The 25,603-nt window shown below is 59.9% G+C and overlaps 3 protein-coding genes across 5 annotated transcripts; 2 read left to right on the top strand and 1 right to left on the bottom strand.

Annotated features, from left to right (window-relative positions):
• Positions 1-207: 207 nt before the first annotated feature.
• Positions 208-1,718, top strand: PTX4 (pentraxin 4). Its single transcript, XM_027654887.1, has 2 exons — positions 208-336; positions 462-1,718. The coding sequence occupies exons 1-2, from the start codon at positions 208-210 to the stop codon at positions 1,716-1,718; spliced, it is 1,386 nt and encodes a 461-aa protein (XP_027510688.1).
• An 897-nt stretch (positions 1,719-2,615) lies between these two features.
• CLCN7 (chloride voltage-gated channel 7) lies at positions 2,616-22,411 on the top strand. 2 transcript variants are annotated; one of them, XM_027655018.1, is made up of 25 exons: positions 2,616-2,801; positions 9,783-9,854; positions 10,492-10,560; positions 10,801-10,866; positions 11,410-11,542; positions 11,902-12,011; positions 12,730-12,810; positions 13,185-13,247; positions 13,915-13,998; positions 14,167-14,260; positions 14,676-14,740; positions 15,185-15,301; positions 15,472-15,526; positions 16,021-16,081; positions 16,634-16,772; positions 17,032-17,125; positions 18,420-18,589; positions 18,926-18,977; positions 19,279-19,406; positions 19,577-19,662; positions 20,138-20,270; positions 20,381-20,440; positions 20,800-20,976; positions 21,080-21,160; positions 21,278-22,411. In XM_027655018.1, the coding sequence occupies exons 1-25, from the start codon at positions 2,673-2,675 to the stop codon at positions 21,362-21,364; spliced, it is 2,406 nt and encodes an 801-aa protein (XP_027510819.1). In that variant the 5' UTR covers positions 2,616-2,672; the 3' UTR covers positions 21,365-22,411. The 2 variants fall into 2 exon arrangements, with proteins under 2 accessions (XP_027510819.1, XP_027510818.1); XM_027655017.1 differs by having other exon boundaries at positions 10,489-10,560.
• Positions 22,412-23,077: 666 nt separating this feature from the next.
• On the bottom strand, positions 23,078-25,402 carry LOC113952668 (sentrin-specific protease 3). 2 transcript variants are annotated; one of them, XM_027654995.1, is made up of 2 exons: positions 25,209-25,402; positions 23,078-23,918 (listed from the first exon to the last, which is right to left on the bottom strand). In XM_027654995.1, exon 2 carries the CDS (start codon positions 23,879-23,881, stop codon positions 23,180-23,182), a length of 702 nt encoding a protein of 233 aa, XP_027510796.1. In that variant the 5' UTR covers positions 23,882-23,918; positions 25,209-25,402; the 3' UTR covers positions 23,078-23,179. The 2 variants fall into 2 exon arrangements, with proteins under 2 accessions (XP_027510796.1, XP_027510795.1); XM_027654994.1 differs by having other exon boundaries at positions 23,078-23,871.
• Positions 25,403-25,603: the final 201 nt, after the last annotated feature.

Raw genomic sequence — 25,603 nt, 5'->3', positions numbered from 1 at the left:
CTGCCCGGGACGCCGGAGCCCTGGGAGCTCTGGGCCGGAGCCAGCCGCCCCCGCAGAGAGCTGGCCCAGGGCCGGGGGCTGGGATCCCCGGTGCTGGGCCGTGCCAGCGGTGGCTGCAGATCTCATCATGGGGGGGGCTGCCCCGAGGGGGCACCATGGGGGCCAGGGCCGGCCGTGCCGGGCAGGCAGAAAGCGTCCAGCAGCGGGATGGTGGGGATGGCACTGCCCCTCTGCCTGATCCTCGCTGTCACCCTGCAGGGTGGCCTGACCCAAGCACCAGGACCCCTGGCCCGCCCCGGCCCCCTGATCCTGCGGCTGCGGCGCCTGGAGGAGCAGGTGGGTGCAGGGGAGGGGAGGTGGTGCTGCCCAGCCTGTGCCAGGGAGGCACTCAGCATTTGGGGTTGGGCAGGGACCCGGCACTGGGATGTGGGCTCACCCCACCTCATCCCACTCCCTTGCAGTTTCTCCGGCTCCAGGAGGTGACGCTGAGCCATCTCCAGAGCATCGCCAGCAACTACAACATCTCCTACAACATCGATGGGCGCTTCCAGGCGCTGGCGGAGCAGGCGGAGGCAGCTGTCGCTGCCCGGGCCGCCCTGGGTGCTGAGCTGGCCCGGCTGGCCACCACTGGCCGGCGGCTGCACCGCCGGCTGAAGCGGCTGGAGGGGACAGTGGGTGCCCTGAGCCCCCTGCACCGCCCGGCCACCCACCCACCGGCTGCACCGGTGGAGGCTGGCACTAAGCCACACGGCCTTCTGGACGCCGCCCGGAGCCGGGACAGCCACCTGGAGCAGGAGCCATGGCGCCAGGCTGTCCCCAGCACCCCCAGCCCTCGGCGCCCAAAGACAAGGCGGTGGCAGCAGCGCCGGCAGGAGGAAGGGCACTGGCTGCCGGATAATGCCAGGCCTGGCGGAGCACCCGCGGAACATGCAGAGACTCCTCGTGATGCAGCACTAGCACCCCAGCCCACGGCACCGGTGCTCCCCACCGTGACCACGGTCCCCCGAGAGCAGCCCCCAGCCCGAGAGCAGCCAGGGGAGGGCAGGTACGGCCCCCTTTCCTCTGTGCCCACCTCCCCCGCCTGCCGCACCGGTGCCGTGCTGCTCTTCCCCAACACCTCCGCCGGGCACGGGGCTGTCCTGGCGCTGGGGCCACACCGGGGACTGCGGGCGCTGTCACTCTGCTCCTGGCTGGCCACCTCAGCTCCCCGCCTCGGTGCCCTCCTCTCCTACTCCACCCAGTTCGGCCGCAGCGAGCTGGCCGTGCGTGGCCATGGTGGGGATCTCCCCGGCTCCGCACGCTTCATCCTGGGGGACGGGCAGTTCCGGGAGCTCCCGGTGCAGCCGCTCCTGGATGGCGAGTGGCACCACCTGTGCCTCACCTGGTCCTCGGGCCAGGGCCGGTACCGCTTCTACGTGGACAGGCGGCTGCTGGCCGCCGGCTCCGGCTTCCAGCAGGGCTACGAAATTCCCGCTGGGGGCTCGCTGGTGCTGGGCTGGGAGCAAGACGGCCCCAGCAGGGACTTGGGCAGTGCAGGAGCTTTTATGGGTCACCTGGCTGGTTTCGCTCTCTGGAGACGGGCTCTCCTGCCCGGGGAGGTGGCCAGGATGGCGACCGGGCAGGGGCTGCCCCGCGGCCCCCTCCTCACGCTGGACGATGCCTCAGCGCAGGGCGGGGTGCGGAGGGTGGCGTGTCCCTGCTTCCAGCACTGCCTGTGACGAGCCTGGCAGCAGGAATGGTGCCGGCTCCCAGGGGTCACGGCTGGCTCATGGTGCTGATGCCGAACTGGATCCTTCTGGGGTGATGGGACGCCCGACAGAGAGGACATCCCAGGACCGGGATCACCGGAGGTGGGGCAAAGGGAAAGGGGCCTTGGCAGCCCGTATGGCACAGGTGGGACCAAAGCCAGAGGTCGCCTGCTCCCAGAGGACGTACGGTTCATCCTTCCTATTAAAATGCTCCAGACAGTGGAGAAACCTCACTTATTTCTGCCCTGGTCTTCATTGTAGCGCTCGGTGCCACTCAGAGCCCGGCAGGAGCCGGAGCCCAGGCTGGGTCACGCGCGGGTGACCCCGCTCGTCCCCTGCCCCTGAGTCAGAGCAGGGGAAGCGGAGCACGGGACAGCCCGTGACCGGGGTGAGCCGGCGGGGCCGGAGCCGCTGCCGCCTGTCCCGAGCGCTGCCCCCGCCCGCGGGGCTCCTTGGCCGGGCAGGGCTTTAGACTGCGCTGTGCTGCTCCAGGGGGGGCTCGGGCGAAGCACACACGCTCCCAAACAGCCGCCCTGCGGAATTCGGTGTCCAAAGAGCTGGGGCAGCGCCAGCTCCGGGCGCTCCCGGAGCCCCGCGTCCCCGCAGCCTCGCGTTCCCGGGGGCGGCGGGGCGGCTGTGCTCGCTGGGGCAAAACCTCGCGGCGGACTCGCGGCTTCCCGGGCCGCCGTCACCTGGCCCCTGGGCGGCCCAGCCTGGCTCCTCTTGTCTCGTCTTATCCCGTCCCAATCCCTCCCGCCACCCCCCAGGCAGTCCATCGGGAAGGGGGCACCGGGACTACAACTCCCATGGTGCCCCGGGGTGCCCCCCGGCAGCCGCGGCGGTCACGTGACGGCGGCGGTCACATGAGCGGGCGGCGGGGCAGGGCCGGGGCCGGTGCGGGAGCCGCTGTCGCCGCCGCCCCGCATGGCCAACGTCGCCAAGAAGGTGTCCTGGTCCGGCCGCGACCGCGACGACGACGAGGACGGGCGTGCGGGCGAGACCACTCCGCTGCTCAACGGTACCGGCCCCGGGGCGGCGGGCGGCGCCCGGCAGGTGGGTACCGCCACCGGGAGCGGGGGTGGGCGGTCTGCGTCGTCCCGCGCAGGGACTGGGTTGGGGTTGGGGCTGGGGTTGGGACTGGGGCCGCGGGTCGGGGTCGTGTCCGCGCCCCCCTCCGTCCTCGGTGAGGTTTAACCATGTTCGTCGCCCTGAGGCTGGGTGGGGGTGTCGGGGCTCGGCTGCCCGAGCAGCCCCGGGGGCGGTGGGGGCTCCCCCAGGGTGGGAAAGCAGAGCCTGGCGGGGACCGGCGGGGAGGGAGATATGGCCGGGGCGCTCGGGGCACTCCTGGGGGAAAAACTGAGCGCGGCACCGAGTCAGTGGCGAGCCGCGGGCAGGGCCCGTCACAGAGTGTCCGCGCACGGCGGGGCCGGGCCGGGACACCCCCGACTGTGCAGGGCCGGCTCTGCCCCCTCTGCCGGGGGATGGTCCCTGACAGCAGGGCCCTGCTCCTGCCCGCTGGGGCTGCTCTCGTCATTCATGGAATCACAGCTTGGATTGGGCTGGAAAGGACCTTAAAGCCCATCTCATTCCACGCCCTGTCATGGGCAGGGACACCTTCCACTTGCCCAGGTTGCTCCAAGCCCCGTCCAGCCTGGTCTTGGACACTTCCAGGGATGGGGCAGCCACAGCTTCTCTGGGCAACCTGTGCCAGGGCCTCACCACCCTCACAGGGAAGAATTTCTCCCCAATATCCAATCTAAATCTCTCATCTTTAAAGCCATTCCCCCTTGTCCTATCTCTGTCTGCCCCTGTAAAATTCATCACTACTAAATTCATTTCTGCCAAAAGCATCATTCTGTGAGAGCCCCTTGCCTGACATGCTGCTGCCCAGATCAACAGGTTGGGCTCAGACATGAGAGCATTTGACACTGCTGTGGAGGGCATCGTGCAGGATTTGTCAGGCCACACTGGCAAAAAGCAAGTCCAGGGTGGGTCTGGACTTTCAGGCAAGTAGATTTTGGGTAATTAGGTGAGGAGAACTTCTCTCCAGTGTACCCACTCTGGCTGCCTACCTGGCAGTCTCCCCTCCACGTGCCACTCAGTGAAGAACACCGAGGCACCTGGCACATGTTACAGAGCAAAGCTGAGGCTGGGCAGGCTGTGCTGGGCTGTGATGTGGGTGGGATGTCAGGCTTGGTCCATGGAACACCAGGTGGGAGGGGGACTGTCTCAGGATGATGTCCTTGGATTTTCCGTGAAGTTTTCTGGGAGACTTGAGCTTAGATAGGGAGGAGCAGTGCCAGCTTTTGGCAGCTGTTGGCAGGGATGTCTCATGCAGCACGATTCCGTGCTGCCCTGCTCCCGGGCAAGTCAGAACAGCCAGCTAATTAGAGGGAAATTTGGGGCTCGTTAGGCTGGAAGAGCCTTGTGGAGTGCTGTGGGAGTGGGGAATGGAGTCTGGAAGGAGACACGTGTGCCATGGCAGCTGTTCTGGAGCGAAAATAAAAGTAATCCTCCTGGGCAGCACAACAGGACCCTGTGTATTCACAGCATGTGTGGAATCCTGCGGGTCTGCGTGGTGTTGAAATAGGGATTAACCAGATCCCGTGGCTGCAGGTCAGTTAGGAAAAAGTTTTCCTGTTGGCTTGGAAGAAATGCCTCAGCTCTTCTGCTGCAGGGGCAGCTGGAGGTGAAGACTCAGCCCGGACAATGTGATTTATCATCACTGTGTCCCTTCACAGCATGGGCAGCTGGTGACAAGGCACTGCTTGGCATTTTCCTTGGCAAAGGAGGAGAGTGAATCCCTGGCTGGAGCTGTGCCTGGCAGTGGCACTGACCTGGCTGAGTTGTCACCATAGCATTGGGGTTGCGTTTCAGTGTAGGGCAGCTGCTTCTCCCTTTGCCCCACATGCTGTGGAGTCATGGATTGAAGTGGGAGGGAGGGCAGGACAGCCTTGGCAGAGGAACAAAGAAAGGCTGGAGCTGCTTAGCTCAGGGGAGACTAAAACTTGGGTTGTGGTAATACAATAAAATGTCCCCAGTGGAGCTTCTTCCCTTCCTCATGTGCTCGTTTAATGAAAATGAAAGTGATCTTAAAGCAGCCAAAGGAAACATGGGTCTGCAGCTCCCCAGTGAACAGCTGAGAGAGACCTGCTCGAGGGCAGGAGGTGAGGAGGGAGTGGATAAACACACCTATGACCATGGAGGGGATGCTACAGGGCTGTGGTTGAGGTCTTCTCTGGTTTTGGGGCCAGTTGAGTGCTGTTCCAGACCTGACTAAGCCTTCATCCTCTCACCAGGGCTTTCCAGTCCCTTGAGCATATCAAGAACTGAGAGTCTGCCTGTACAGCTGAGCATCACTCCTGCTGTGGGCTGTCCTTTACCCATGTTCTCAAGCCATTTGTGTCAGTTCTCAGGCTGGAAAGTGGATGGACAATTTTAGTAAGAGCAGCCAATTTCTGTCGTTAGGCCTTTTTTTGACAAAGAACTCTTCTTCTTCACTACCATCAAAGGTATTTGTGCTGAAATGCCTTGACTTTGGGATTGGTACAATGCTCTTGCTCCAGAGGGTGCCTGGAACAGGCTGCTGCTGCTGAGCAGCTTGTCCTTCTTAACCCCTGTGTGTTTATTCTGCATCTCTGGGTGTTGTTGGTCTTGTTTTCTTGGTCTTGTTACTCTCCAGTAACAGGATGCAAAATGCAGCCTTAGTGACTGGGCTGCAATCAAAAAAACTTGGTGGGAGGAGGGGAAGAAGAGAAGTCTGCTGAGTGAGCCCTGATTCCTGGCAGATTGGCTGCAGATATTACCCCAGGGTACCAGCAGAGAGGCTGCTTGTCCCTGCTGTTGGGAGTCTGGAGGTGACCTCCCTGGAGAGCCACTACCTTCAGGTGGTAGCAGGAGCTTCTCCAAGCAGAGGAGTTTTGGGAAGCTTTCTGCCAGGTGCTCCCATGGTCAGGGACTGTGGCAGCGCTTTTTCCTTGTGCTGCTCCTCTGCAGAGGGGACACATGGGACAAGGTGCCTGGAGAAGGGCCAGGGCAATAATGGCATCTCCCAGCCTTGTGCAGGTGAGGGTCAAGGAGCAGCTGTGCCCTGGAGTGGCAGTGGGAGGCTGGAAGCAAAACTGTAGCTAAGTGGTGACACCTCGGGGAGAGTCCTGACACTTTCTCCCCCGTCACCTCCCTGGAGGTGAGCCCCTCTCCCCTGTTATGAGCCTCTTCTCTCCTGCTGTGGAGCATTTTGGGGATGATGCTGAGTTGATTTGAAGCCTGTCTTAGCCGTGGTTGTGTGTCAGAGGAGGGGGATTTCAAAAGCCTTTCAGCTCATCTCCCCCATTCACTGCCATGGCCAGTGAGGGGGTTTCCTGTGACAGGGACCTGATGACAGCATGCAACTGTCTTTTCACCCAAGCTGGTATCAGGGGCTTCTTGGCAGAGTGTGCCAGGGCCAAGAGGGCCCTGGGGGCTGGAAATCCTCTTCCTTCCCTCCCACAGCTTCTGTAATACAGCTGTGGGCTCCTGCTGTGGTCTGTGCTGTGCTTTATCTCATCGGTAAGGGAGAGTCACGTGCTTACAGTTTGTTACTGAGCACGGGATGGTGAGTAGGGGTGGCCCTAAAAGATGAAATGCAAATGCTCAGGGCCTGAGTCGGTTCTTTAACTTCACTCAGACAACAGCCCTGTGCAGTGTATGGGGACTCTCTTCATGCTGGGCCCCTGGGGGTGGGTGATGTCCTGCAGGGAACAGCCAGCATGATGAAGGGGAAAGGAAAGTCTCTAGCCCAGCCCCTGCTAAGAGCAGGTCCCTTAGACCGGGTCATTCAGGGCCACATCCAGTGGAGATTTGACTATCTACTTTGCAGCCTCTTTGGCCCCATGTTCAGGGTGTCATCACCCACAGGGTGAATGTTTGGCTCTAATAACTAAGGCAGAAGTTCTTTTAATGCAGATTATCCACTGCTTCTTGTCTCATCAGTGCAAAACTTTGAGGAAAGTCTGGCTCTTTCCTCTGTGTAACTCTTGTTGGGTGTCTGGAGTTGGCATAAGGATCTCCCTGAGAGGCACCAGCTTCTCCTTGTATGTCTTACCACGTGCTCCAGCCCCTGACTGTCTTGCTGGACTCCTGTGACTCTGTGCCTTTCTTTCCTGGGGACCCCAATGTGAACACCAACTCCCAGGTGTGCTGCTGCAGTGCCAGGTGGAGCTGTGGGATCCCTTCCCCAGACCTTCTGGCTGTGACCTTGCACCACACAGGAGGTGTTTGACCATCTCCACTGCAGATTTGTGCCACTACTCCACTCACCCACCAGGTTGCTGCAAGATTTTTTCAGCAAAGCTGCTTTCTGACCACTGGGTCTCGTCCATCCCAGGTGCAAGGCTTTGTATTTGCCTCTGTTGAATTTTGGGGGCTTCCTTGCAGCCTGGTGAGGTCCCTCTGAGGAGCAGCCCTGCCTGCCACTGTTCCTACTGCCCCACTGACACATGTTAAGCAGCTTTGGTTCAGTTCAAGGCTCCAGGCACCTCTCTGCAGAGCTCAAAGTGGGTAAGGAATTAACTTTACCACCCAAATGGGGCAAGTGCCAAGGGCTGGGTGCCATCTCATGTGCTGCTGTTACAGTCAGGCTCAGCTGATCCCAAGGCCTCTCCTGGGACAGGAGAGCTGTTAACCCATCCATGTTCTCTGGGTTTTGGCAGCAGTGCATATTGTTATGTGGGGATATCTCTGTGTACTGTGGTCACACCAACATCACATGTACCTGGGATCAGCAGCTGCCTTGGCCTGAGTTTGAAAACATCCCAAGGAGGGCATTGCTTGGTGAATCTTTGAGCTGTGCACAAATAACTTTCTGTCTTGGCTCCTGGCTGCCTGAATCCTTCCTTTTCCTCTTACCAGAATTGACTGCTGATAGAAGTAGCCTTTTCCTGCCCTCCTGGCATGTGATTCCTGAGACAAGAGCCAGCCCTCTGCTCGCAGATGCCAGAGGGATGCCAAGGGTTGGGGGGTGGGGCACGTTAAAAATACACTGCTTGTCTAACAAAGCTCAGCTTCAGGTTCAGCTGCTGCTCCTTTCCTTTCAGCTGGGTCCTGCTGGCGCTTGATCCATTGGGAGTTGAGCTGCTGTGCCCTGGCTGCTTGCTCCACAGGGAAGTGGTGTCACTGGTTCACCCACATTTGGTCTTTCCATGGAACCTTGTAGCTAACAGGAGAATTTTCCCTGAAGGGCTGATCCTGTCCGAGGTCTGAGCCCAGGCCTGAGGAGGGGACATGGTGTGAGTGATCTTTTCCATCCCGTGTCCTTGATCTTGCCCCGGACACATGGCCTCTAACAGGAACTCTAAATCTTTGTGCTTCCTGAAGCCAGGTGGAGGTGGGTTTCTTTGCAAGGTCTCAGCTTTGTCCCTCCCAGGCTTCAGGGTGAGAACCATGTCCTTCCCCCCTCCTCAGGATGGCGAGGGCCTGGCTGGGACCTCTGTCTGCCACCAGAACAGCTGGGCACTGAAATGGGCAGTTCCTGCCTCCAGCTTGTGACTCTGCCTAAGTTCCCACCCAGGGAGGTGACAGCTTTGTGTGTGCCCACTTGCAGGATTCCACAGTGGTCTACTGTGACAACCAGGAAAAGGGTCTACCTGGATCCTTTCCATGGGGATTGTGGAGCCCCATCACAGAGCAGTACCAAAGCCCAGGCTGATCTTGCCAAACCAGTGCCTGAAAACAACTTCATGGAGCACTTTGGGCTTGGGCTGCAGGGACTAAGGGCACCAAAGATGGTTTAAGAAGCTGGAGCAGAACCTGTGTGCAGGTCAGGGAGTGAATGAGAATGTGGAGCAGACAGAGAAATGGGAAAATAGGTCAGGCTGCAAACACAAAGGGATATTCTTTGTCTGCAGTGACGTGCATGGCTCCCAACTGCTCTGGCCTGCACGTTCCAGACGGGATCGGTGGGGATTAAAGCAGCGGGGGCTCAATTTGGGACCTGCCAGCAGGGAGGGACCAACATGCCAGGGCCCCTCTGTCTCTTGCCATTCTTGCAGTCCTTTAACCTGGCAGCTGGGGAGGGGTGAGGCTCTGGAGGGGAACATCTTAGTGCTGAGGAATGGTGTTTGGGCTGTGCTCAGTGACGGTGCTGCTCATACCCTCGTGCATCCCTGTGTTTCACAGTGAGCAGGGACAGCAGCTGCCTGCTCCCCCCGGGTCCCCTCATGGCACTGCCCAGCTGGGGACTGGCTCAGCTGCATCCTGAGCCCCTGCCTGTCTCAACCAGGAGACGGGGTTGCCTCAAATAGTCCAAAAACTCCTGCGTTATGCAACCACACTGCCAGTAACGAGCCCGAGTGGTCACCAGCGAAAGGAGAACCTGCTCTTCGGAGGAAGATGCAGATGCTCCTTCCCAGCACTGCACTGGGGCCAACTCAGGAAGGCACTGATGTCCCCGAGGCTCTGCCCACTTCCTCTGGTGTCTGCTGGCTGGCAGCCAGTGTGGCTGTCACTCCACGCCTGGCTGCTCCAAGGGTGGCAAACACGCTGACGTGCTCATCTCCCCGGCTGGGAACCGCTGCCCTGGAGCAGATGGCAGAGCCAGATGTGCCCTCAGCCATCCCTCACTGCTGGCTGGGCTTGTGGTTGTGGAGGTGGTGCTTTGTCCAGAGGCTCTGTCCCTCCCCAGCCCCAGGGCAGCATGGAACGTGTCGCTGGGCACTGCGCTCTGTGGCTGGAGGTTTGTGGTGGCCAGTCCTGAATGAGCTGCTCCTGGCTGGCATCTTCCCCAGGTGAGCTGGCTCTGCCAGCTGACAGGTTGGAACAGCTCGCCCAAATCCCAACAGGCTGCTGCTGGCTCTGGTTCCCTCTGGGATAGTGGGTCCCATCTCCTCAGTGTGTGCTCTGAGAGCAGGGTGCTGTGTTTTGGGGGGCTCTGGCAGTGGGCAGACAGGCAGAACTCAGTAGGAGGTAGAGCAGGAGCATCTTGCATGCCTGCTCCTTCCTCCTGCTGAGACTTGCAGTGCATTCAGGAATTGACCTCATTTTCCCTTCTGTCCTCAGCTCACTCCTTCCTCCTTCCTGCGCATCGGGCAGCTGAGCAATGTGGACCTCAATGAGGACATCCATGAGCTGGTGAGTGGCACAGGGAGGGTCCACTCTTACTGAGACACCTTCCCTTCTTCCACTAACAACTGCTGTTATTCCCCCCTCACATCCTGCTTGTTCCATGAGGACTCTGGTGTTTCTTCCTGGGCTGGGCGACCTTCATGGCATGGGCAGCTCCTGCTGCCCCGGGGACCCCTCTGGCATCCTCAGTAAATGCTCTAATTCGGAGCTGGGAACAGCTTGCACAGTCAAAGGCGTCTGGGAAAGGGAGTTTGATTTCTGCCCAAAAACATGGACATGCTTGAAATAGCTCCTTGCCTTTGGCCAAAGGAATTTCCTGCCGAGGTGAAAGGTTGCTCTCCCTCAGGGCACAGAGCTGCTCAGAGGCAGTGCTGGGTCAACATGGCTGGGCAAACCCTCCACCTGCTCCTGGAGAGACATCCTGCCCTGGGGGTGGAGAGGTGCTGGGTGAGGGGGCACACCTGACAGCTGGTCCAGCTGCATTAAACTGGTGGAAAATCATCTGAGATCCCGGCCTGCCAGCCAGCTTGCACCTACAGACCTCCCTGAGCATAAAAACAAGTTAAACCAGCAGTTGCACAGCACAGGGGAGGGTTGGACTCAGACCTCACCATCCTAATGTGTGCATCACATCCCGCAGCAGACAGAGCTCCCTCGGCAGCGTCCCAACGAGATCCCCCACAATGAGAAGCTCCTGTCGCTCAAGTACGAGGTGAGTGCCCATCTCCCCCATCTCTGCTCTGCCCTCTGGGATGCTACAGGTGAGGTATGAGGGGCAAGGGCTCATGGCTGCTTGCTTAGGGGGGTTTCAGTGGGGAAGGAGTGGAATTGAGGGAGGAAAATGATACAAGGGTGTGGAGGAGCAATGTGAGGGGCTGAGGGCAGTGCTCCCCAGCATGGGGGTCTCCTCCCCTGCACTGGATGGTAACAGCATCTCCCTTTCCTGAACTAGAGCTTGGACTATGACAACAGTGAAAACCAGCTATTCCTGGAGGAGGAGAGGAGGATAAACCACGCGGTGAGTCTTGCTGTGACCCAGCTGCCTGCTCTCCCCAGCCCATGGAAACTGTTCTCCCTGCCAGGCTGCTGAGGGGGGCTTCTCCATGCCAGAGGAGGTTGTGCTCAGTGTGTGAGCTGGGATGGGTTTATAGACACTGAGCAACTTATGATAAGCCATAAAATCTCAGGAGCAAGAACCCAGCGTGGGGTGGTTGGAATGAGAGCTAATCTGGGTCCGTAGGGTGTCATGGGGCAGGTCCCTGAGCAGAGGGACTTCTGGAGTCACGTGAAGCATCTGCCCTTGGGGCAGCAAGAATCCCAACAGGAGTGGCCTAACAGAGGCAGGCAAGCTGGAAAAGCACCTTAGGGATCCCACAGAGGGGCAAGGGCACTGACTTAAAATAAATAAAATAAGTAAGTTGGGTCAGCCCACATCAGTGCTCCCTGGCTCTCCTCTGAGCTGCCCAGCATTGGGGCTGCGTTGGGGTGGGTGGGGGTCTCCTGGAAGCTGACAGGGGCTGGGCTGGATGGCAGCAGGGTCTGACTGCTGTCTGCCCCTCAGGCGTTCCGGACGGTGGAGATCAAGCGCTGGGTGATCTGCGCCATGATCGGGATCCTCACCGGCCTCGTCGCCTGCTTCATCGACATCGTGGTGGAGAACCTGGCTGGGCTCAAGTACAGGGTGGTGAAGGACAGTATCCTCATGGAGCAGTGGCCACCAGCTAGCTGGGAGCTGCAGGATCTCTGCTCTTGGAAGCCATGAGAAGGGTGCTGGGGGCAAGAGAGCAGTGCTTCCCTGACTAGGTTTGGTGGCACAGACCCTGCTGCCCAAGGTGCTGCCAGGCTGAGCTGTGGCTGGGCACTGCCCTAGCAGATGAGGCTCCTCCCTAAGTGCACAGGGGCCCTGAGCAACCTGCTCTAGTGAGTGTTATCCCTGCCCATGGCAGGGGGTTGGAACTAGATGATCTTTAAGGTCCCTTCCAACCCAAACCATTCTGTGGTGGGAGGGGTGGTACCCAAACAATGCTGGTCTTTCCTTGAGCTGCTGCCCCAGACATTGACAAGTTCACAGCCAAGGGGGGCCTGTCTTTCTCCCTGTTGCTCTGGGCCACCCTGAATGCCAGCGTGGTGATGGTGGGCTCTGTGATCGTTGCTTTCATAGAGGTAAGAGTTTGGAACTGCTCTGGTTTCTTTAAATGGGCGAAGCAGGATCATGTCTCCAGAAAACATTCAAATTTATGTAACAGCAAATGTCCTTCTGCCAAATTGGCTCCTGGTAGCCCCAGCTCCTTGATGTTGGCTCCAGCTGTGCTGTCGAGTTTCCCTTGGGCTGTCAGACTGCTGGGACGTGCTGCCCTTTGCTGGCAGCCTGGGGCAGAGGGTGTGCTCCAGCCTTGGGTGTGGGTGCAGCTCTCCCAAGCCTTGGCCCCAGCTCAACCTCTCCTTGTTGGATGTACATGAACCCTGACAGAGATCAATCTGGCTGGGTGCCTCAGGGTCACACTCTGGAGGACCAGCTGGAGACTGTGACTCCCTATGGACCACTCTAATCCGTAGTGTCTTCCTTGTGGCTTTGCCCTTGTTCTCCCTGGCCACCAAGTATGAACCTTCTGCAGCATTAGGCCTCTTGGCATGACACAATGGGGGAACACAGGACCGTCCCCAAGAACCCAGCCAGTTCCTTCTCCCTGGCACGTTTTCCCTTAGGAAGTGGGTGCCTCCCTCAAACCTACCTCCAGAGCCTGTAGATAAGCTTTGACCTCATCTCAGAGCCTCCCTGAGGATGTGCTGGGTGCACCCTGTCCTGAGAGGCAGGGTGAGGTGGCCAGTGTGTCCCCATCCTGTGTGTGACAGCCACTCACGCTCTCCCTGCTCCCTGCAGCCCGTGGCAGCTGGCAGTGGCATTCCCCAGATCAAGTGCTATCTCAACGGGGTGAAGATTCCACACGTTGTCCGCCTCAAGGTAGGGAGTGGAAGGTGATGGGATGGCCTGGGCATGTTGTGTCCTCATGGGGTGGTCCCTGCCCACTTTGTGGCAGAGGAGGAGCTGGAATGAGCTCCCAGCTCTGTGACTGTTCCCCCCAGTGCCAAGGGTTAAACCTCCTGCCCTGGCGTCAGCAGCTGGCGCTGGGAAGAGCAGCTCTGGGTAATTTTTTGCTCTGGCCAAGAAGAAAATTCACCAACCTCGTTGCCACAGTGGGGGGGCTGAGAATCACAAGTTCCCCTGGGTCACTGGCTCCTGCCCCAGGGCTGGCTGGGTCTGTGTCCCCCGAGGCTGCTGGGGTTGTGATTCTTGTGCCACCCCTGTGATGAGCTGTGCCTGTCTCTGTTTTGCAGACCCTGGTGATCAAAGTCTGCGGGGTCATCCTCTCGGTGGTTGGCGGCCTGGCTGTTGGGAAGGTGATGTGCACAAAGCGCTCTCTGACACTGCTGCCATGGTGGTACCCACTGCTGGCCTGTTCCTGTGCTGGGGATGGGGCACTGGGGGCCCTGTAATAATTCCCAGTGTATTCCCTGGTGTCTGCTGGCACCAAGGTGACTGGTGTGGCCAGGCTTGGGGAGCCCCTTGGGGAGCCCCCAGCCTGTGTGTGGCTCAGCTGAGGGCAGGAGAGCAGCAACCTGTGTGTCCATTGGTGGTTGTCCCTGCAAATATTAGATAGGGCAGACTTGGGTGCTTCATTAGGACCTTTCTGGCTTGCTGGGATCTAAGGCAGACAAGGGAAACGTATCTCCTCAGCTCGAGGGAACAAGAGGTGGCCCTGGGAGCCATTTGCTAGAATAAGAATTTCATAGAATCATGGAATGGTCTGGGTTGGAAGGGACCTTACAGCTCATCTCGTTCCACCCCCCTGCCTCACGCAGGGACACCTTCCACTAGACCCTGTTGCTCAGAGCCCTGCCCAACCTGGCCTTGGACACTTCCAGGGATGGGAAGGGGGAAAATGTCAAGTTCTGTACTTCCCCAAGAGAAATCTTCCCATCCAGCTTCAGGACTGCGAGCTGGTGAGCAACATCCAACCATCCTTGTTCTTCCTTCTCCCATCTGACTCTGCTCTCTGGCCCGTAGGAAGGACCCATGATTCACTCTGGAGCTGTGATTGCTGCTGGGATCTCCCAGGGAAGATCCACGTCTCTGAAGCGAGACTTCAAGGTTGGTGTTGGGGTCCGAGGGGCTGTGCTGCAGGTGCCCCTCCTGTGCCAGACCAGGCTGTTCCTTGGATCACACTGGGGGCTTGGGATCATACAGGGCATACCCCATGTCTCCCCTGAACTCATGCCTGTGCCCAGCCCTAAACCTGCCTTTGCTCTGGTGTTTCAGATCTTCGAGTACTTCCGCAGGGACACGGAAAAGAGGGACTTTGTCTCAGCTGGAGCTGCTGCTGGTGTCTCAGCTGCTTTTGGTGCCCCTGTGGGTGTGTATCTTGGCTCCCTGGCACTGAGCACTGCCTGGACATGGATTTCCTCAGGATATTGCTCCCACTTGCTTGGAGACAGCTACCAGGATCTGCACAGAGCACTGCAGGAGCCCTTGTGTGAAGTGTCTGACCCCACTCCAAGTTTTCCTGCCGTGCCATGCAGGCCTTGGGAAGAGAGGAGGGAGTCTTGAATCCCAAATGTTGCCTCCCTGGGATGGAGGAAGGCAGTGGGGACTTCACTGTGATCAGTACATCTCTGATGGCTTGGTGGGCTTGCCTGAGCCTTTGCTGGAGCCTGGGAGGTCTGGGCAGTGTGGTGCACATGGGATGGGGTGAATTTGGGTGCCTTGGCTGGTGCTCTGAGCCAAGGGTGTCATGTGCCCCTTGTGAAGGTCTTGTCTTGTACTTGCAGGGGGTGTCCTGTTCAGCTTGGAGGAAGGAGCTTCCTTCTGGAACCAGTTCCTGACATGGAGAATTGTAAGTGCTGGGAAGCAATGGAGGGCTGCTGGCTCTGGTGTGAGGTGTTGCCTTTTCCCAGTGCCCTGCAGCCCCAGGCCTCCTCTCATCCCTGCCCCAGCAAGGCAGCTGTGTGTAACACATGCCAGAGAACAGCATCCCAGCTCCCCTTCTCTCTCCTGGTCCTCAGGGACTGAATTTGGACCTGTCTGAGCTCCATCTTGCTACCAACTCCTTTCCAAGGGAGCTGACTTGGGCTGTGCCACAGGGCAACAGAGAGGCAAAAGGAGTGAGCCCCTGGTCAGCTGCCCAAAGTGCTGCCTTAGGGAATGTGGCCTCTTGTCCCCACCACACCGTGGGCACCAAGCCTTACCCAAGGGCCTTGGGGGGTGGTTTGGGGTGCACGTAGTGAGGGAGTGGGGCTGGGGGCATCTGGCAGTGACTCTGGGCTGCATCTCCTTCCAGTTCTTTGCCTCCATGATCTCCACGTTCACCCTGAACTCTGTCCTGAGCGTTTACCATGGCAATGCCTGGGATCTCTCCAGCCCTGGGCTCATCAACTTCGGCAGGTTTGACACTGAGGTACAGCACAGGAGTTCCCCATGCAGGGCTGTGGGGTGTCCAGGGAGACTTTGGGGCAGCTCTGGAAACCTCTTGCTGGCACAGACTTGTGGTGTCCCAGCAGTCAGTGACTGGCTGTGGGACTGCAGATGGGCCAGGAGATCTGAAACCCACTTCTTTCTTGCTTGCAGAAAATGGGATACACAATCCAGGAAATTCCAATCTTCATCTTTATGGGAGTGGTTGGTAAGACAGTGCTGCCGTTTCAATTTGATTAGTCTGAATAATTTCCTCTGTTCTCTGTCTGGGTCTAAAAAGCTTTGGCATCCAGTTTCCTGGGGAGAATGGGGAATCCATTAAATTCTGGAGTAGAAGCTGCTTGTGGGGCTTATGCAGGGGTGAGAGCTGGATCCTGGCCCAACCCTGGTAGAAAGTCCAGCCCCTTTAACCCATGTTGAGCAGGGTCAGTGCATTGCAGTTGTGGGCAGCCCCTTGCTCTCATGTGAGCTGCCCTTGTCCCCATGGAGTTGGCCTGTCCCTCACCTGCCTGGTGCCACTGCTGTGACACTGGTCCCCAGCCAGGCTGCTCTTTGGCAGGTCCTGGCTGTCTGCAGGACAGTGTCTGTGTGTCCCAGGGTTGCTGGTCACGCTGGGTGGGTTGTTGATGACCTTCACAGGTTCCCTGTGTTGTGGGCAGCCTGGGCCCTGCCTGCTGAGCTTTTCCTCTCCCACATGTGCAGGTGGGATCCTCGGGGCCCTGTTCAATGCCCTCAATTACTGGTTGACGATGTTCCGGATCAGGTAAGAGCTCAAGAGGTAATGAAGGGGATTGGTGTGGGTTGGTTGGTGCCTTCTGTGCTCTCTCAAAGCACAGAAGCAGGGCAAGATTGGGGCAGGATCAAACACCCATGCCCCTCAGCCCCGGGGTTACAGCTGGAGCAAAGGCTGTAATTTCTCACTTATAACATGAGCAACAGCAGCCCTGGAAAGTGCCACGTGCCTCTCACTGCCTGCAGCTGGGGCTGTGACCCACAGCATCCCACCACTGCTCTAACCCTGCCAAGGGTTTCCCTCCGGTGACTGGAGGGCCCAGAGAGGTGCAGACACTGTGCAGACCTGTCTGTCATGTGCTCTGAGAGGAACGAGAGAATGGAAGGAGCTGATAAAGCCACCTGAGCCCAGCCTGGCACAGCCAATACCTGTCACCAGCTTTCCAAACCTCAGGACTGCCTGGCAGGCTCTGGGAAGGGAGCAGAGCCTGTCCCTATGCCTGATGTGGTGTGCCAAGCCAGGCTGGGGGTGATCCTGCCCATACCCCTGGGTACCACCCTCACTCCTCTGTCCCCTTCGCAGGTACATCCACCGGCCCTGCCTCCAGGTGGTCGAGGCCATGCTGGTGGCAGCAGTGACAGCCACCGTGGGGTTTGTCATGATTTACTGCTCAAGAGACTGCCAGCCCATCCAGGGGAGCTCCGTGGCATATCCCCTGCAGGTAGGATATGTGGGAGAACAGCATCTGGCAGGGGGGGCACCCTGAGCCTGGGCTGAGCAGGGAGACAAGACCCTGCTGGGTTTTGGGGCGCTGGACCTTGCAGATGATGCCCTCCACTGCAGGCAGAGCTGGAGACCCAGAGATGGTTTAGGTGCTGTGGTGTAGGTGTCCTCACTGTCCAGAGCTGGCACACGTTCCCCTGAGCAGCCCTCCCTGCCACAGGGCAGCCACTTCTAACTCTCTTACTTTGCCTTTTCAGCTTTTCTGTGCCGATGGCGAGTACAACTCCATGGCCACTGCGTTCTTCAACACACCTGAGAAGAGCGTTGTCAACCTCTTCCATGACCCTCCAGGTCTGTGTGCCCAGCCAGGAGGTCCTTGAATGTGGGCAGGAAGGGACTGGTTTGTGCAAGGTGGCTGACCTGTTCCCTGGCCGCTCCTGGGATGAGGCAGAGGGTGATCAGCATGGCCCCACGAGGGCTTCCCAAAACACTGTGCCTGCTCCTTTCCTGCAGCAATGGAAGGAGGAGGGATGGGTGCCACTACTGGTGGCACCTAGGAGCTTGCCCAAAGGGCTGTGGCCTCAGGAGACTGGACAAGGCCCTGGTTTTGTTCATGCATGTTTGCAGGCTGTTGCTCCTGAGTTGCCTGGGAGCATGTCTGATCCTCTCTGGCCATCTGAAGTCCATTCTGGAAATGTTCCTGGCTGTTTTCTTAATTAGCAGGGCCTCTTGCCCCAGAATGACTTTACCTTCTGGGCAGGTTGCGGAGGTGGATCTTGGGGTTTGGATTTGCTTGAGAAATGCAGTTTGGTTCTCAGGTTCCAGCTTCATTTCCCTTGGACCTGATGTAAACACAGTGTGCCCTCTGCCTGCTGCTCTGAGTTCTGTGCCCAGCTGCACATGGGCAGGGGGCAGAGAGATCCTCAGCCCAGAGGGTGCAGCTTGGCCATCTGAAGCCAAGAGATGACCATCCTTTGTCTTGGGGCTGCTCCCTGCAGGGCTGGGTCATCCCTGGCTCAAGGCTTCAGTCTGTTGACTTCTCTGTGAAGGAGGGGTTGCAAAATACTTGTTTAAACTAGACTGAGCTGCTCAGCAATCCTAAAATAGCAGCTGGCCAAGTTGTGGGGTCAGCAGGGTCTCACTGTGATGGCACAGCCTGTTCTGTGGGGCAGCCTGGGACTGGCTGGAGCAGCCGTGGGAGATGCAGGAGGGGGGGGGTTTGCAGGACCTGTTCTCTGGACTTGATCCCAAAGCTGGCAGTGGGATCTCTGTCTTCCTGACCTCATCCTCCAGCGCTGATGGTCCCTCAGGGCTCTGAAGTTTGTCAAGCTGCCTCATGGGCAGCTGGGAACCTCGGGGCTGGGAGGGGATGGGTCATCATGGGTCAAGAGATGGAGGAATGGGATGGGAGGGCTTGGCATGGCCCCAGCTGGTGATGAGGCCCTGGAGGGGACAGAAATAACCTGAAGAACCAGTTTGAAAGGCTTGTGCTGCCAGGGCAGAAGGTACAACCCAGTGAGAGGGACTCTCACTGCTTGGAGTGTGCCATGAGGCTGCTCTGTCTGTCCTCCCATGGCCACAGACTATCCCAGGGTTCTCTGGACTGCAAGATGGGCACTGACTCCCCATTCTGTCCCCACCCCAGGTTCCTACAACCCTATGACTCTGGGCATGTTCACACTGATGTATTTCTTCCTGGCCTGCTGGACCTATGGCCTGACAGTGTCTGCAGGGGTGTTCATCCCCTCCCTGCTGATCGGCGCGGCCTGGGGGAGGCTCTTTGGCATCTCCCTGTCCTACCTGACCAAGGGCTCGGTGAGTCCTGGGGGTTCAGGGGTGTTGGGGGGCGTGAACTGTGTCACCCAGCCCTCCTCCCTGGCCTCTGGGCAGGTGGCATGTGCAGACAGAGGGCATGGAGCTACCAAGAGCTCGGCACGGCTCTGAGGTGGGCTGGCTCCTCATTTGATACCTTCATGAGCTGGGTCTGGGCTTTCCCATATCCTGATGGAGCCCTGATGGAGCTGGACTGTGCAGGCAGCCTCAGGCACCTCTCCCCACTTCAGAGGAGAGTTTGAGGGCCGGGGCACTGCTCATTATCTCAGTGCCCTGGAGCCAGCAGGTGATTGGTCTCCTTCTCTCTCCTGTGCTCAGATCTGGGCTGACCCTGGGAAGTACGCCCTGATGGGAGCTGCTGCACAGCTGGGTGAGTTCCCCATGGCATGGTCTTGTCTGGGGTGAAGGTGGCATGAGAAAAAGCAATCCCTGCTTCCCTGGCACAGCTTCTTCCCCAGCTGAAGCCCCAGCCTGGCTGTCAGCTTCTTCATGCCCCTGCCAAGCACAGGCAGTGCTGGGGCACCAGTGAGGGCTGGGCTTGTCCAGGGCACCCCTGGCTGTGTGGGCAGTCCTGCATCACCAGGATTCAGGGGCCTCAGGTGTTCTGCTGTCCCCTTGCTCCATGTTTCCCTGCCCTCCTAAACCCCAACCCCCCCGGGTGCCTCTGGCAGGTGGGATCGTGCGGATGACACTGAGCCTCACGGTCATCATGATGGAGGCAACAGGCAACGTCACCTATGGCTTCCCCATCATGCTGGTGCTGATGACTGCAAAGATTGTGGGAGACTATTTTGTGGAGGTGAGGGCTGGTGTCCTCACAGGACGTGGCTGTGGGTCAGGTTTGGTGGTGCTGGGCGGCCATGGGGGGGCCAGGACAGGCATGTGCTCACTCTGAGGGATGAGCTGCTGCCTGGCTGTACCCCTTGGCATCTCACCAGGCTTCTCCTGATGGCTTGGCTCTCATTGCAGGGGCTCTATGACATGCACATCCAGCTGCAGAGTGTCCCCTTCCTGCACTGGGAGGCCCCAGTGACGTCCCACTCCCTCACAGCCAGGTAGGTGGGATGGGGGATGCTTGTCATTTCTGTGGCAGCAGCTTTTGGACCACACTGTTGGCCTGAGCTGGGAATGGAGGTGGTCCTGGGAGCCTGGTGCCATCAGCTCAGCTCCTTCCCCAGCAGGGCTGTGGCCTGCAGTGCATTCCTTCCCCTCTCCTCGTCAGGTTTTGGGGACAGAGGAGACATCAGTGCTGAGTTTAGTGTGTGTTGGGAGGGATATTTAGGGTGTGAGGGTCATGAAGCCCTGGCACAGGTTGCCCAGAGAAGCTGTGGCTGCCCCATCCCTGGAAGTGTCCAAGGCCAGGTTGGGCGGGGCTTGGAGCAACCTGGGCTAGTGGAAGGTGTCCCTGCCCATGGCAGGGGATGGAATGAAATGATCTTTAAGGTCCCTTCCAGCCCAAACCATTCTGTGATTCCATGGTTCTGTGTGTGCTGCCATGGGGCTGCTTTTCACCTGGAGCCTTCCCTGCAGGGAGGTCATGAGCACTCCTGTCACCTGCCTGCGGAGGATCGAGCGGGTGGGCACCGTCGTGGACATCCTCAGTGACACCTCCTCCAACCACAACGGCTTCCCCGTGGTAGAGAGCAACCCTGACACCACACAGGTGGGCTGGGTGCCACTTGGGAAGGGGGCACAGCTGTGGGGTGGCCACACAGGGGGCAGTGTGGGATCCTCACTGTCCCAGCCCATCTCACACACGGTGCTGTGTTGCAGGTGGCCGGACTGCGGGGTCTGATTCTGCGTTCCCAGCTCATTGTCCTGCTGAAGCACAAGGTGGGTGATGCTGCGTGGAGGCCGTTTGGGTCGTGTCTGAGCCCTGCTGCCCATGTCCCACTGGTGCCTCAGACCCCTTGTGTCCTGCCTTGCTTGGGAGGAGCTGGAAGAGGGTTCTTGTCATCTCCCTCAGCTCACCTCAGGAGATGGTGGGGGCTGCCATGCCATGCTGGAGTTATTCCAGCATCATCCTGCACCCCACTGGCCTCACAAACCCTGAGTGAGTGGGAAACAGGCTGTGCTGCTGCAAATGGTCCATTTGCCCCATGCTCCTGCCCTCTTCCCTCCCGGACCCTATGCGTTGTCCTGGTGCCTGTGAGCTCTGCAGGACAGTCCTCAACCATCTCATTCCTCCCAAGGTGTTTGTGGAAAGGGCCAACCTGAGCCTGGTGCAGCGGCGGCTGAAGCTGAAGGATTTTCGGGATGCCTACCCCCGCTTCCCCCCCATCCAGTCCATCCACGTCTCCCAGGATGAGCGCGAGTGCATGATCGACCTCAGCGAGTTCATGAACCCCTCTCCCTACACTGTGCCCCAGGTAATGGCCAGGACCCCTCTGCCCAGCACCCCGGGGGTCCTGGAAGGGCGATGGGTGCTGGCTGGGGGTGCTGCAGCCCCCACATCCCTGTTCTGCCCTGCAGGAGGCATCTCTGCCACGGGTGTTCAAGCTCTTCCGAGCCCTGGGGCTGCGGCACTTGGTGGTCGTGGACAATCGTAATGAGGTGAGTCCCTCGCTGTGTCAGAGCAGCCTGAGCTCCTCAGGGAGACAGGGTCATGCTGCCCTTGTCCCCAGGCTCTGTGTGCTCACCTCAGGCCATGCCCTGTCCCTTCCCTGGCAGGTGGTGGGAATGGTCACCCGCAAGGACCTCGCCAGGTACCGGCTGGGGAAGGAGGGCCTGGAGGAGCTGTCGCTGGCACAGACATGATGCAGTGCTGCCCAGCAGAGACAGGCCCTGGCCCCTCGGGGCTGGGGACCCCCTTTGGCAGGAGGTGGGTAGAGGACTGGGCCAGGCTGTGCAGGCAGTGCCTGCAGCACCGGCATGGCCGTGCTGCCCTGGCTCTCCTGCCCGTTGCTGCCTTCCTATGTCTACTGCCTCCTCACCCCTTCCTCTGCTTCTCCGAGGGATCAAAATGCACCCTTGGCTCCGTTAGTTCCTGGGATAGGCTCTCCCTGAGGGTTGGGTGAAGGCTGGAGTGTTCCACGGGGAGCAGAAGTGCCCTGCTGAGCTGGGCATAGTCCTCTGCCATGGCATGGGGCCTCTGTTGCCTCATCCACCCAACCTGGACTGTCTGGGACCTAGCCCTGCCCTAGCCCCAGCTGCAGGTTCTGTGTGGGAGCAGAGGGGACATGATGGGGGCCCCTCCTCCCCCAGGCCCCCTTTGACCCCTGCCCTGTGCTGGCTGGGTCAGGCTGAGCTCTGGGGTAGGTTCTTGCCTCCCTTGCCCCTTGGGCCAGAGGAGGGGGCCATGCCCTGCTTGGCTGTGCAATAAAAGGGCTCCCATGGTTTTGCAGCTGCTGCCTCTGGCTCTTTCTTGGCTCCCTCAGCCACTCTGATCCCAACCCATGGGCGGGAAGACACCCCTGGGGTTTGGGGCAGGGATGGGGAGGGGAGAGCTGTCTCCCCTGGGGCCATGTTAGTCCTGCAGCCTGCCACTCCTGCCACCACTGCTGCTTCCTCTCCCCTCCTCCCACACTGGTGTCCAGAGTCACTCTTGGGGCTTATTCTGGCCCTTTCCAGCAGTCTGGGCCCTGCCAGGCATCCCAAACCCCATCACCAACCCTGGATCTGGCCAGGAGTAGGGAGCAAAGCCTGCACTCCTGTGGCACCTCACTCCCCCCATCCTTCCTCCTCTCCTTGGCATTGCCCCCTGCCTGGGGATTGCCCTCTCCTCACTTGAGCAGGGCAACCTTGTGTCTGGAGGGGTTTTCAACTGTGGGATCTGTGCTGAAATAAAGTCTGTTTGTACTTTTATTGTGGTGCTGCCTGACTCTTGCTTCCCTTCTTCCCCTGGGGCCACTGCCCAGGCTTGGTGCCACCTCTGTCAGTGTCCTCTGGGGGCTGAGCTGAGCCCTATCCCCACTCCTTCTACTGGGAGAGCACAAGCTGGGGGAGGGCTGCATACTGGGGGCTGCCCCTCAGCAGCACTGCAGTGCTCAAAGCAGGGGTTGGCTGCCCCTTCCCGGGTGCTTTCCCCTTTCAAGGCCAACAAAGAGCCATCACAAAGCAGAGGATGCCTGTGCTGAGCCCTGGTAACAGCCAGGTCTGGTGGTGGGGTCATGGGGAAGGACCAGCTCTGCTCTCCCGTGTGGCTCTGGATCCCTGGCCCTGCTGTGGGGTGCAGTGGGTCCCCGAGGCAGTGATGAGTCCCCACTGGGTGCTGGCAGCCGGGTGCTTTATGAGGCCCGACGCTGCCCTTTGTCCCAGCATGGCCGAGATAAGGGATGGGATCCACCGGCTTGTGCCGCAGAGTAAACACGGGCTGCTGGCTCCTGCCGGCACCGCACTCCCCGCTGGCCTGGGGGGCCGTGCCAAGCCATGGCCCTTTGTCACAGGCAGCAACGACACCACAGTGGTGAGTGGCAAAGGACACCACATGCGCTGGTGCCTGGTGGGAGTCATTTATTCACTCGTCCCACCACCAGCTCCGACCTGGCAGCTCCAGGTGCCCCAGTGCCAGCACAAGATTTATCATTAACTGAGTGGCACGTGGCGGGACCAGGGGCCCCCGAGGCCATGGGGTCATAGCCCGGTGAAGGGCTCGGCCTCCAGCCCCGGGCGACCCAGCTCCAGCGGCAGCTCCCGCCCGGCGCACGGCAGCTCCGGCCCTGGCTCCACGGTCCAGTTGGCCAGGAGGTCGCTGAAGTCGGGGGTACTGGTGTGGAGAAGGCTGGCGGGGCCTGGCTCCTTCCAGAAGGAGGGCGGCAGCTTCCTGCGGTGCATGGGGGTGATGTGGCCGTACTTCCTCTCCAGCCGCTGTGTCCGGCCGCCGGCCGCGCGCGGGGACAGGCAGCGGTGCACGCCGTACTCAAAGAGCTCGGCCAGTGGCCCCAGCCTGTGCGCAGCCCCCGGGCTGCCCCGCGGGGCCTCAGGCTGGGCCCCAGCGCTCAGGGGTGACTCGCAGTCCTTGGGCACGGGCTGGGTGCTGGCGGCCTCCTCCCGGCCCCGCCGCCCGAAGTACCGCTGGATGTCACAGCTGATGAGCTCCGAGAACTTGAGGAGCCGCAGGGTGGTCTCGGCAGTGCTGGAGATGGCCGGCTCTGGCCTCACATTCTCCTCTGCTGCCTCCACTTCCTCCTCCTCCTCCTCTTCCTCCTCTTCTTCCTCCTCCTCCTCAGAGAGGTTGTGGAAGTCGGGCTCAGGATGTGTGGGCAGCAGGAGGCCGTGTGGGAAGGGCGAGGGCAGGCGCAGCTCGGCCAGGGGCTGGATGACACCTGCAGCCATGTCAGTGCTCAGAGCCACCCCGGGGCCTGGGCTCACTCTGCGGGCAGGACAGCGGGGTGAGGGTGACACACCGTGGCATCCTCCCCAAACCGTGGCCCTGCACCCCTGAGGTGGCAGCAGATTGTGCCACACCATGGCCAGGGTGGGGCTGCAGGGCAGTGGGATCGTCTCCCACAAGAGCAGCGGGATGTGGGGCATTGGGGATGTCCCCACCAAGCCATGGGATATAGGGGAGTGGAGATGTTCCCCCTGGTACATGGGGTAGCAGGGACATCCCCACTGAGCACTGAGACAGCAGGCAGCAGGGGTGTCCCCACCAAGACATGGGATATGAGGCAGCAGGGATGCCACCCCTCCCCAAGCCATGGGACATGGGGCAGTGGGGATATCCTAACTGAACCCCAACAGCCAGCAGAGATGTCCCCATCAAGCCATGGGATGTGGGGGAGCAGGGATGTCCACCTGAATCCATGGGATGTGGGACAATGGGAACGTCCCTGGCTCATGACATATGGGGCAGCAGGGATGTTCCCACAAAGTCATGGGATGTAGGGCAATGGGAATGTTGCCCTGAGCCTTGGGCCAGGGGGCACTGGGGACATCCCCCAGAGGTGCTGGGCAGTGGGATGTTCCCTTTCAGCCCAGGGCTGTGCATGGAGGTGAATGGGGCTCATCTCAGCACCCATCCCACCACCCTGTGCTCAGCACCCACCCTGCACTCAGCACCCACCCTGCCATCCCAGGCTCAGCATCAGGGACATTGAGCCCCGTGTCCTGCTCACAGGATGGCCTCGTGGGTTCCCCTGTGATGTGGTGAACTCACCACCTCCCCACACCACCCTGGTGGGCTTGAGCCACGGCTGAGTCTTGCTGAGCTGGATGAGACCCCTCTGTAGTTCATGCTACCTGTGCTGAGGAGCCCCCAGCCCTACCTTGTTACAGGGCACCCCTGGTCACCAGCCTGGCACTGCCATCACTCCAGCCCCAGCCCTGGCAGGGCACAAATCCTGGGGGACCAGTCCTGCTCCAGCCACCCCAAACATGGTGCTGGGCCATATACCCAGCCGAGGAGATTGTCCTTGCCATCTCTGGGGTCACCGTGCGCCCCTCTTAGTGCTGTCCCCACTGCGGGCCCCCCGGCCCTGCCTCTGTGCTGCCCTGGGGTGGGCTGTGGGGGGCTCAGACACCCGAGGCACTCTCCAGACTGTGGGCAGAGCAGAGTGGGGCCACCCCAGTGACAGAGTCAGGCCGCCCCACTGCCACCCTCAGCCGGGAAAACACCGAGGTGCCGGAGGGCATCGCCCGGGGGGCCGCGGCTCACACTCACCTTGGCGCTGCCGCCCGGCCATGCAAAGGCTCCCGCGCCGCTCCCCCTGCCCGTCCCTCCACCTGGGCCTGAAGTATTTATAGCGGAGCGGGAGCTGGCGGCTGGCAAATATTTGGTAGCCGTATTGTAATAGTAGACTCGGTAAACAGAGCCGGGGTTTGCTTTAGCACCCAGCAACGGGAGAGCGGCGCGGGGAGGGACGCGGGGACGGAAGGCAGGGCTCACCTTAATGGTTCACTAGCCAGGGGATTTTCAAGTGTTGTCCCTGTAAATTCACCTATTAAATCGGCAGCCCCAGCTGCCAAACTGCCCGCACACTTGTGCCGAGGGCTCTTATCTCCCCGCTGATTGGAGGCGAAATCAAGCTTTGTCAAATAGGCGTAAAATTAAATTTC

Source organism: Corapipo altera, unplaced genomic scaffold, assembly GCF_003945725.1.
Source record: "Corapipo altera isolate COAL_440 unplaced genomic scaffold, ASM394572v1 98, whole genome shotgun sequence".
Taxonomy (NCBI): Eukaryota; Metazoa; Chordata; class Aves; order Passeriformes; family Pipridae; genus Corapipo; species Corapipo altera.
This window is presented reverse-complemented; position numbering and strand designations above follow the sequence as displayed.

What these genes read in the sequence shown, in the direction of transcription:
- PTX4 (XM_027654887.1), top strand. Translation starts at nt 208, where the DNA reads ATGGTGGGGATGGCACTGCCCCTCTGCCTGATCCTCGCTGTCACCCTG. An exon ending in TGCGGCGCCTGGAGGAGCAG is followed by an intron (nt 337 to 461) that starts GTGGGTGCAGGG and finishes ACTCCCTTGCAG; the next exon opens with TTTCTCCGGCTCCAGGAGGT.
- LOC113952668 (XM_027654994.1), bottom strand. Translation starts at nt 25,230, where the DNA reads ATGGCCGGGCGGCAGCGCCAAG. An exon ending in GGCCGGGCGGCAGCGCCAAG is followed by an intron (nt 23,872 to 25,208) that starts GTGAGTGTGAGC and finishes ACATGGCTGCAG; the next exon opens with GTGTCATCCAGCCCCTGGCC.
- CLCN7 (XM_027655017.1), top strand. Translation starts at nt 2,673, where the DNA reads ATGGCCAACGTCGCCAAGAAGGTGTCCTGGTCCGGCCGCGACCGCGAC. An exon ending in TGATCGTTGCTTTCATAGAG is followed by an intron (nt 12,012 to 12,729) that starts GTAAGAGTTTGG and finishes TGCTCCCTGCAG; the next exon opens with CCCGTGGCAGCTGGCAGTGG. An exon ending in AGTTCCTGACATGGAGAATT is followed by an intron (nt 14,741 to 15,184) that starts GTAAGTGCTGGG and finishes ATCTCCTTCCAG; the next exon opens with TTCTTTGCCTCCATGATCTC.